We start from the raw sequence: 10,486 nt of genomic DNA, 5'->3' as shown, positions 1-10,486 counted from the left end.
GTGGTTGGTTCCTAACGAGCGTGGGGAAAAGGCGCGAAGACCGCCGAGACTCCTGCCAGTTATTCTTCTGATTATCAGCATCGCCGCAAAGCCCATCAGGAGTATTTGTGTTCTCGGTAAGTGGACAGACATCCGGCAATTCCCCTAGGACCCTAGGGTAAGTTTGATTAATGTCGAAAATCTTGCGACTGTACCGGAAACCTTGCAAATGCTAGATCGATCCCAAAGCGACGAATGATCACCGATATAGCCAGGATTGAGAAAGCTTGGTTTAGGAGTCTAATCTTCCCTTCATTCCTGAATACAGACTCTTTCCCCTTGGCTGGGACATACAGGGACTGAACACCGATGCTGTTTTGACCATTCTGCTGTCTAGAAATGTAGGCCATACTTAAAGCGACGAATCTCAGGCGCGAGAGTCGTCTATAGGCACAGAGCCTATATAGCCTCGGACGTGGGAATGGTCTATAGAGCTGCACGCTCTCGTTTAGGAAGCGACAAGTTAGCTTAAGTTTAAGGTTATAGTTAACGGGTAGAAGAGCTTTGAGTGCCTGCTGAAACTGGATCCGACACTTCTAAAATAAGGCATACCTGCCTCGGCCTCCGGGTATACGAGAGTCTGTTTCTCAGTAGGGGTTGCGACTATCTAAAACGAGCCTACTATACCGGCCCTACTATACTATAGAGAACACACTAGTATAGCAGAAATCTAAGTTAAAATCTATATAGTCTAATATAAAAAGGTATTTGTTTTTTAATAAATTTAATTTTAATTTATTTTTTAATTTATCCTAGCCTAACCCTAATATTATTTCAACTTAATTTTAACTTATAATTTTTTCTTTATTCTAATAATTAGTTATTTTCTAGAATAGCTATATAAAAGCTCTATATATACTATATCCTTCTTTAATACTATTCTATACTAGTAATAATAAAATTTCTATAATAAATAAAAGTTCTATATCTATAGAAAGTAAATTCCTAGTATATATAGACTTATATACAGTAAAGCTTATAGAATTCGCTATAGTAATATCGATTAGAAAGAGGTCTAAATATACTCTAAATAACTTAAAGGCTCGATATATCCTTATTCTATCTAGCTATCTCCTTTTTAAGCTTCTTCTTCTACCGTAGCTACGCTTCCTTCTACCTTCTAGGCTTCTACTATCTACCTTCTACCTTCCGTATCTAGTTTATAATTAACTAGGTATAGGTCTTCTTATATAGTTCTCTAATATAGAACAGTCGGATAGAGTATATCTACTATATAATAAAACTCCCTACGCCTACTAGTAAGGGCCTAAAACGGAGATATATCGTTAGTAAATAGCTCCTTAATTCTAGACTTCTAGGCCTATATAATAGGAGAAGAAGGACTCGAGTAATTAGACCTCTTAATTAACTAATATATTGTTCTATAACTACGGCTATTCGGAACGGTAGGGATCTAGGGTAATTAGCTTTTATAGGAGTGATTTGTAATACCCCGATTTGTATACTAATTTGTATAGTTTTAGGGCACTTTGTAGGGTCGTATAGAACCCTCGAGGTATGTATAATTTACTTTCCTAGCTGATCTACTCGCATCTAAGTAGAGCAAGAATTTCTGTTAAAGCGCTGTACACGGCTTGAATGTATCATGCATCAGTAGCACCAGCTTAGGGAAAAACCCGTCCCTTGCATCTCATCGCTTCATAGCCCATTATCACCAATGAGAGTCATGAGACACATGGACACCCATGCTATTTTGCCGCGCCCAAACACGCGGCAACCTCTTCCTGCTGGGTGCCCCTATCAAGCGGATGACACTCATACAAACACTTCCTCTGCTCCCTTGCCACCTCCTCCAGTTCCCGTTCCGTCATCCTTGTCAAATCCATTGCCTTCAACCCATAGAATCTGTATTTCTCTCCATACAGCACTCTCAATTCTTTTTCATCCCCAACCAAAATACTCCCTGCATCAGCACATTGCAAAGGCCTCGCTCTCCACCATCCACTTCCTGCATGTTCGTATCCGGGCATGAGGCAGCCCCAATCTTGAGTGATGATTTGTACCATTTCGGGTTCTTTGAGACGGCCGGAGGAGGACATGGTTTTGGGGCGGTTGGGGTTTGGATTTTTGCCGTAGAGGTGCACTGGCCAAGAAGAGAGAGTGAGGTTGGGGCCCCCAGCTGTGTTTGGGTTCCCGGCGAGGCCTTGAGATTTAAGCCATTTCTGGGTGTGTTGCTGGGCTAGGGAGGCGAAGTTAAACTGGCAGGATTTTTGAGGTCGTGTGATGAGGGTCGGGTGAGGGTTGGGTGGAGGGAGGTAAGTCGGATCCTCCAGGCCGGAGCTGTAAAGATCTTCCCAGGTTCGATTGCGGTGGTATGGGTTTGGGTTGAATGAGAAGACGCGGTCACGGGGGTAGGAGATTTTGTTGTTGATGATGTGGACTCCGTGATCTAATCTGTTGTCGGCATTGAGATGATCAGTTGAGAATGCTGGGATTAGGAGCCTGTTCCTCCTCGCGGCTATGGTTTCAAAAGCCGTCTTGAAGCATGCCTGGTAGGGCTGGAGTTCGTCCAAAGATTTGCGGCAGTTCCGCAACCAGAAGGGATGAAAGATACCTTTGCCGAGCGTGCCCTTGACAAGGCCCTGGAATGTCTGTTTGATAGGCCAATCATCCACCGCGAAGATGCACTTCAGGTGTTGGCTTATAGCGTACAGTGCTCCGTAAGTGTGGACTGAACATATAGAGTTCGGATTTGAGAGATAGACTATGGCTTCGTCGTATGTCGAGAGGTCTTCTCCAGGTTCAACCTCTCGCTGGTCAACCTCATGACCCATGGCTAAGAGACAATTCACAAGAGAGTAGTGGGATGGCACTACCCCGAGCTGAGACTGCCTGTGGTAATATCGCTGGCCTTGCCCTCGCGTGAAGCCTGTGACGAGGACCTTCATTTGCAAAATCGGCAATTGACGTAGTGCAACGAATGTGGGTATGACAGGTGGATGAAGAAGGCGATGAGGTCTCACAAGTTTGCTGGGCGAGAGGGAGTTCAGATCCTTCTCCACTGCTTATGAAGCTTCTTTGGCCATCTATTCGAAATCTAGTATGGGACAGAAGTCCCACAGAGCTTCAATTAGCAATGCATTCATGTTCACATCTCATCATTTTCACATCTCATGCCGTCGAGGGCCTTGCGTTATGCGAACAAGGAAATTTCCGCCTCTTCTTGACTAGCGCCAGAGAAGCATCCTCGTGGTTGGAGACTCTACGTAAAGCGCACTCGGTAGCGTAGATCCACAGCAGCTAGCGCAGGATCGCTGACAGCGACCTCTTCGCCCTCTTCGACAAGCTCGCTCAGCTTCTTCTTGAGGTTTGGCTCAGTCTGCTCACGCAAAGAGTCTGGTGACGAGTAGTAGAGGGACTTCGCTTCCGTCCTCAGATTCGGCTTCTTGAGCTGGGCCTCTGGTCGCTCCGCTAGACTGTCGACCAGATCTCCAAGCGTGGTGTCCTTGCTAAGAGAGAGATCCTTGGGCAAATTACCGCAGACTGGGCAATCGGACTTCTTTTTGTGGCCGAATGTGTAGGTGTAGATGCTGTCGTCGCCGGTGTACAGCATATAGTTGTTCGGAGCAGGGGTAAACTCATCGTCCGGGTCATATGTCTCTGGGTCGATTCCCGGTGGGATGACAGCTGGGTTGGCCAGGAAAGAAGCAGAATTGGTGGCAATCTTGAAAGCCTAGAAAATTGTCAGCATTCGTTTTGCAAGGCGAGCTCTAGAAGTGCTCACCTCATTACAGCACGACGCTGCGATAATAGCATTGGTGGAGGCGATGGCAGGAATGATGTTCTTGACAACGCCCTGAGTCATGCTGTACGTGACGCCCTGGATGCCAAAGTCGTGAGCTCGCTTCAATGCCGTCTGGTACAGCCAAGTAATATGCTCTGGGTCATCAGTGTCCAGCGTAATGTCCTTGCGGTCCTCTTCCCACTTGATGATGTGGGCCCACTCGATACAGTGCTGCGGCTGGCGAGGAATGGTGGCCAGTGTGCAGAGCGGCACAGCGGCTCGTGGAGCGTGCATGTCCAGCTGGCACTCAATACACGAGGTCATGGAGGGAAAGATGACACGCGACTGACCCTTGAAGCCCTCAGTGCCTCCATCGATCAATGGTTTGAGCGAGTCCGGGTTGTCCATATCCACCATTCCGACCAAGGTTGCGTTGATCCAGCGACGGGCTTCGATGGAGTCCAGGCCACAAATGACGCTGTTGAATTGCATGTAGTAATCGTCGTCTTTGTCTTGGATCTTGCCCACGTAGGCGTTGATGGTGCAGCCTGGCACGCGCTTCATGACGAAGTCGGCCGCGACTGTCGCCTTTGGCTTGCCCACATCGCTGTGGCGGAAGAGAAACTGGCGATTCAGGTTGGACACATCAATAGTGTCCATGTCTATCACGTCGATGTTCCTGAATCCGCTCAGCGCCAAGTTCTTCAAGATCTCGCAGCCCAGTCCACCGGCACCAATGACCAAAATGCGCCATTGCTCGAGAGTGTCAATGACCGCCTGGCCTGCTTCCCAGCCTGGATCTGTATTTGGGCTCGATCGACTGAGGATCTTGTCCATCCATGCATACCGAGCTCGCGGGGTGGAGGTGCCGTTCGTGACAGGCGCGACCGCCTCTGCCTGCATGGTGGCCGCCATAGTGGCTAGAAGCGCAAAGCACGGCAGTGGGAGGGTAACGTCGCCGGCGGAGCGGAGATGCGGAGTCGGGTGCGCCTTGAAACGAAATGGCAGTGGCACTCTGTAGACCAGGTATGGACTGTATGACTGTACAGTGTACACATTCGGTATGCAGTGAAGTTGTCGTGGCACAGAACAGCTCTTATCGATAAGCAGTCCACGAAATTGACGCGCTTGCATGTGAACACCACACCACATGATACATACACACATGCTACATACATGTTGCATGGGGTCCTGCAGGCGACATGACTGATGTGCTGAGCGCAGTAGTGGGGGCCCGCAAAGAAGACGTCGCTGAGCAAGCCTTGCTGACCGCTGTGGCAAGCCTCCAAGGCCGGCGCCGACGAGAAAATGTCATCGAACCGACGCAAGCCGCTGCGACCACGACCACGACCACGACCACGCCCACGGCAGACACCCAAGAATGCAGCACGCCTGCAGGAATGATACAGGCGCTGCAATGTCAGCCTGATGTACAGACTGTAGTCGATATTCTCGGAAGACTCAGCGGCCATGTTGATTCTCACCTGAAGCTGGACGACGACTTCAGCCTCGCCGCCCCTGGTCCTCGGCAGGCCCAAATCATTCACGCGCTCGTGACGCACGTGATCCCGACCTACTTTGATAGCCTCGACCACGCTTCGCGCAGGAAGCTCGGCGCTTGTCTCCAGAATGTTGCCGGAATCAGCGCGCTGCTGGCCCAGGCGAGACTGCTTTCGGACACCCTTTCATCGACCAAGCAGGCAGTGCCCGGTCCCCACGCGCTGCACGCACTGCTACAAACCGTGACATTCGTGCTCCCGGAAAAGCTTCCGCTCAACACGATTTGGTCGGCCTTGAAGGAAGCAGTCCCGGACACAGTCACAAGACAACTAGCATGGAAGGAACTCGTCACTCTGCTCGGCTCGGGCAAGGTGGTTGCCACGATCGCTCGAGCGGAAGATGTACTTCAGCACCACGATGAAACGGTGCGCATCACATGGCTCAGCAAAGGTTCCGATTATGCTGCCTGGCTTGGTACGTCTATGGTCAATCTGCTGGACGCACCGCATTCGAGCGTGCCCGCGGCAACACTTCTGTCGAGGAGCTTCAGTCTCGGCTACAACCAGTCTATTGCCAAAGCCCTGATGGTGGGCATTCAGAACAAGAACTTCTCCTCTATGCTCGCTCGACTGCCGACGCATTCAGTACGTCAGCTCGTGGAAGCTGTCCTCCAACGCCTGTGTACAATGTCAAGGAGCGGAGATGAGGAGACAGAATTCGGATCCAAGAATGTGCGTGCGTCTGCCGGCTTGATGGGCTGGCTTATCGACACGAGTGAGGTCGCGAAGCAAGCTTTCACCTCATATCTTTGCGACCCTGCGCTGAATAGCACGATCTCGACTTCCATTCGGGCTGCATGCATTGCAGCGATTGCCACGAAAGCCTCCGACGATCTCAAAATTCTTTTCGAGACACTGCTGACCTCATTTGGTAACCATCTCTTCATTCATCATGCCCCAATTATTCAGCAGGAAGGTCTCGCTCAGGCATTGCTCGTGGTGGCAGGTGCTTTGCATCGCCGTTCACCCACCGCAGTCTTGATGATTGCCAGATCATCTGGACACATGCAAGGCGTAAGTGATCGACTTCATAGCAGCAACTCAAGAGCACGTTGGCTTGGGATGATCGTGGGTACAGCTACTTCCAGTCTGGTTGAGAAGGAAGGCTCAAAGATGGACTTTGGCACGGAAGACATGCAGACCGAGGAAGCAAGGTGGTATCTCGATCTCGTGAATATCGAACCTCCCGTGGGATCTTTGGACGACTTCAAGCAATTTCCAGAAATGGAGAACGTCGGAACGAAGCCAAAGCATTCCAAGAAAAGGCACGTTCCCTCAGAACGACTGCCCATCATCAACGGGAAGCAGACGTTCGGACCAGTCCCCCCGCCAGCGCAGACGGAAGTGGTCGGGGAGAAAGTGGCGGAGCTTGACGATGATAGTGACCACGATGACGACGATCTGAAGCCGTACGCCAAACCGGATGACGACCCAGGAGACAGCGACGAAGATGCCACGCTAGTCAATCGCGACAAGCCTCGACCACCAGTTTACATCCGCGACCTGATGCGCATGCTGCGTGATACGGAGAAGCCTGACAGGTTCCAGACTGGCATCAAGCATGCTGCTGGCCTGATCCGACGCAAATTCAATTTTGGAGCCGAGGTGCGCGATCACGAGGAAGAGCTAGCCTTGATGTTCTGCGACTTACAGGACCCCTTTGACACGGATGACTTCGACGAGCTCAGACTGCAAGCTGTCATCGCTGTACTCCTCAGCAACGTTCCGAAGATGGCGCCATGGCTGAGCCGTCAGGCTTTCACGGGCGACTACAGCTTATCGCAGCGATGCATCATGCTCTCTGCCCTTGGACTAGCTGGTCGCGAGATTGCTGGTCTCAGAGTCCAGGACGTGGGGCTCAATCCAGCACCGTCGGTGAGTGACTCGTTCCCGAGCCAAAGGCTCACAGGAAGGCTGCACGCAATCTATGATGCCAAGTCCTCTCCAGTGAAGCGTCTAGAGGCAGCGAGCAGTTCAGTCGAGCATCAACTCCTCAAGCCACTCGCCCTAAGCGCTGCAGATAAGGCCACTTCCGATCTGAACGCAGTTAAGGTCCGCACATTCTCATCTCGACTCACGTCAGAGAATCGCACGAAGCGGAGGCCCAGCTCCAATCAGCTGGGGAAGGTCTTCGCGACATCGTTCTTTTTCCCACTGGTCAGCCGATATCAACAGGACTTGGCGGTATATGGTCAAGGCTCAGTATTCGCATCGAGTCCTTTCGTGCAGGTAACCTTCCTCAAGACTCTGGCTCTGCTGCTTCACGCCTCTGGTCCTACTACATTGCAGCTTCCTGAGCTTACTACGGCATTCTGGGATCTCTTGCTTGCGCTGAGAGTCAAAGCTGCTTCCGACATCAGCATACTGGAGGCAGTATTGTTTTCGGTACTCACTATTCTTGAGATCAACACCGAGGATGGTGGCTTTCAGCGCTTAGCTTCAGAAAACCCGAAGCAGCTCATGGAAACACAGCAATGGATCCAAATCGTGTTTGAGCGCACTGGAGGTGGACAACTGGTCGTCGAAGGGAGCACGGAAGAGACGAAAGTCCGGACTCTGGCTGCCGGTGTGCTCATGAAGTGTCGAGAAGTCATCGAAGCGTATCAAAGTCAGCTGATCGGCGTGACCTGAAGCTCATTAGGCTTCGATCGCGCCAAGCTCGTTCACTCACAGCCTCACACATGTACCGCTCTTACGAATCAGGAGTAGTGTGGAACGCGTAGACACTGAACTTTGCGATTCCTGATACGTCTCGGTAGTGGCAGGATCTGAGTATCTTCGACCCCTCGATGTTTTCAGCATCACGGCCAGTGGGCGCATCGAGGCCGATCCATCCTCATCGGCCATTTGAGCCCCGATTCGGCCTTGGCTTGGCAAGCAGCGAAGAGACATGTCTTGCCGAAGATTGCTTGTTTCCGTGCGATAAGAACAGCCAAGACCCATGTGCACTTCAAGATAATCCTGGCGGCAAATTCCCGTACCAAACCTTCTTTGAACCTCCTTGCCCCGCATAACGAATCAAATCGCTCCATTGCTCAGGGTCGTACTCCGTACCTACACTGTAGTAATCACATGCCCAGGGCTCCACGCATAACCCTTCACCAACCTGCGCACATCAAATCCCGTATCCTCGCAGCGACTGGGGATTTACCCGGGCAAGAAAGTCTGAAAAAGATACTTCAGACTGCGACCATGCCAGATTCTAGGATAACCGCGCGGCGTTAGATTGTGCAGTGTCCCCTAGAGTTGAATCGTTGACGTCCTGTCATTCCTTGAAGCATCCTTTCCACAGTAAGCACTCCAGGAGCTGACAACTGGCGAAAGGAGATTGCAGGAGACAGTGTGTGAAGAAGAATCTCATTGCGTATAACGTTACCTCTGCGGGTACCCACGGCCACTTTCTCCAACCGTGCGAATCAACTCACTGCCGCTCTTTCGGTACGTCACGAGCGCCGAAGTTCCCGCTGACGACCCATAGCTAACCATCTCCCATAGCAGCTCTCTACTTGCATTCGCCGTTTCAAACGCATCGTCCGCATTGAGTAGCACGCGTTCCTTTGGGCAATGAACACCTGGTTGTGGACCTGATCTGCGTGCTCCATCCACGCGGCAACCTCTTGTTCTACTACGGTGCAAGAACCCCGAGTTGAAGCGCGTCGACCGCTGATCGTGCGACCTCGTGCCTAGTCAGGGGCGATTTCAAGCCTGCAGGAATTCAGGGTGCTTGGTAAAATCAAACACGAGGTGCGTACTCCCAGAGGTGCGTACCTATCGACGTAGGACTACAATTGGACCTAATGTTCGCCATAGCAGAGCAGAAGTCTCCACCTCCCCATCAAACGAACAAACAGAGGTGCTGGCCATTCAGGATGGACAAGCAAGGGCAGCTCCAGATGGTGCTATTTGCAACTATATTTGCTTTGCTTGTGCCACTGTATCATCCAGTTGATCGCATACAACAGTTGATCGATATAAGACCTTTCTGGAGATCTGATGGACAAGCAAAGCCGCCAATTAAGCTGGAAAGATTTTCGCCAAAAGTGCGGTTCATGTCATATGATCCACTCATAGCGCACCTGGAAGACTTGGTTTCCTACGAAGAAAGACAGTACCTAATCAAGCTTGCGTATGTCCCGTTTGAGTACTCAGCTAGCATATGCGACTGACATCTAGCGCAGGAGACCCCTTCTCCACAAATCACAAGTCAGCCTCGCCAATGGCACCCAAACCGATTCTCCAGGCCGGACAAGCTCCACAGCATTCCTTCCGTCGAGCGACCCAGTCGTAATGCATGTTCTCGAACGAGCCGCGGAATTTCAAGGATATATAGATCTAGATCAAATGGATATGCAAGTCACAGCGTACCGACCCGGCCAAGAATACAAAGCTCACTTCGACTGGTTCCCGCGACCAAATGCGAATGTGCGGAACCGCTTCTCCACCTTCTTCGCCATCCTCGAAGCTGATTGTACAAACTGTGGCACTCAATTCCCTAGCATCCAGCTCGATACTGAAACCCTGGACTCAAGATGGTGTAAGAGTATCAACTGCACTGCAGAGTCCCTCACCACTCTCAATTTCCCGGGCCACGCACTCTTTTGGAGGAACCTGGATCCTTGGGGTGCACCAAGACAAGATGTGTTGCATGCGGGCTTGCCTGCATTTAATGGAACAAAGATCGGGCTCAATATCTGGACGGAAATCGAGGTCGATCCGGATCTGTATCCATCTCAAGAAGAAGCAGAAGAGGCCGAGGCAGAATACGACGAAGAAGAATGGAAAAATTGGGATCAAGGTGACGATCAAGGGAGTGAGGAAGAGCTTCTTGATTCTGCGATCTGAGAAGATGTACAATTCGATTCACGTATGTTGCAAGAGTGGTGTAGTTTGGTATACGGAAGGAAAAAAAAAATTTCTTTTGTGATTTTATAGCGCTGACAATTGAGTGTAGACTTGTAACAAAATTCAATTCAACATTTTTCCCTGCTTCGTCTCATGTCGCTGGAACTTCCATACATCATATGTTGCGCTACACCCGCCGTGCCAATGCTACTGTCGCTAGAGTGCATCCACTCCTCCGGTGACCTTGCCTAACTTTCTCACTTCGCGCTTCTTCACTCGACCAAGTACTAGGCCCAAGGCA

General features: G+C 50.7%; 4 protein-coding genes across 4 annotated transcripts; 2 read left to right on the top strand and 2 right to left on the bottom strand.

The window, feature by feature from the left end:
* Window positions 1–3,052: 3,052 nt before the first annotated feature.
* On the bottom strand, window positions 3,053–4,642 carry MYCFIDRAFT_50749 (uncharacterized protein). Its single transcript, XM_007931520.1, has 3 exons — window positions 3,785–4,642; window positions 3,686–3,733; window positions 3,053–3,637 (listed from the first exon to the last, which is right to left on the bottom strand). Exons 1-3 carry the CDS (start codon window positions 4,619–4,621, stop codon window positions 3,263–3,265), a joined length of 1,260 nt encoding a protein of 419 aa, XP_007929711.1. The 5' UTR covers window positions 4,622–4,642; the 3' UTR covers window positions 3,053–3,262.
* A 545-nt stretch (window positions 4,643–5,187) lies between these two features.
* MYCFIDRAFT_114712 (uncharacterized protein) lies at window positions 5,188–7,965 on the top strand (the record flags this gene model as incomplete). The annotated part of the gene is made up of 2 exons (XM_007932005.1): window positions 5,188–6,612; window positions 6,652–7,965. Coding segments are annotated over 2 exons (2,739 nt in total), but the record flags the coding sequence as incomplete, so codon positions are not given.
* A 41-nt stretch (window positions 7,966–8,006) lies between these two features.
* Window positions 8,007–9,207, bottom strand: MYCFIDRAFT_178084 (uncharacterized protein; the record flags this gene model as incomplete). Its single annotated transcript, XM_007932004.1, has 12 exons — window positions 8,007–8,017; window positions 8,061–8,119; window positions 8,149–8,332; window positions 8,359–8,402; window positions 8,432–8,449; window positions 8,495–8,527; window positions 8,556–8,605; window positions 8,634–8,740; window positions 8,769–8,932; window positions 8,973–9,048; window positions 9,085–9,111; window positions 9,138–9,207. The coding sequence occupies 12 exons, from the start codon at window positions 9,205–9,207 to the stop codon at window positions 8,007–8,009; spliced, it is 843 nt and encodes a 280-aa protein (XP_007930195.1).
* A 185-nt stretch (window positions 9,208–9,392) lies between these two features.
* MYCFIDRAFT_142999 (uncharacterized protein) lies at window positions 9,393–10,185 on the top strand (the record flags this gene model as incomplete). The annotated part of the gene is made up of 2 exons (XM_007932003.1): window positions 9,393–9,469; window positions 9,522–10,185. The coding sequence occupies 2 exons, from the start codon at window positions 9,393–9,395 to the stop codon at window positions 10,183–10,185; spliced, it is 741 nt and encodes a 246-aa protein (XP_007930194.1).
* Between the last annotated feature and the right edge of the window lie 301 nt (window positions 10,186–10,486).

This window comes from Pseudocercospora fijiensis (genome assembly GCF_000340215.1).
Source record: "Pseudocercospora fijiensis CIRAD86 unplaced genomic scaffold MYCFIscaffold_8, whole genome shotgun sequence".
Taxonomy (NCBI): domain Eukaryota; kingdom Fungi; phylum Ascomycota; class Dothideomycetes; order Mycosphaerellales; family Mycosphaerellaceae; genus Pseudocercospora; species Pseudocercospora fijiensis.
Note: the sequence above shows the minus strand (reverse complement) of the source record. Positions and strands in the feature narration are given on the sequence as shown.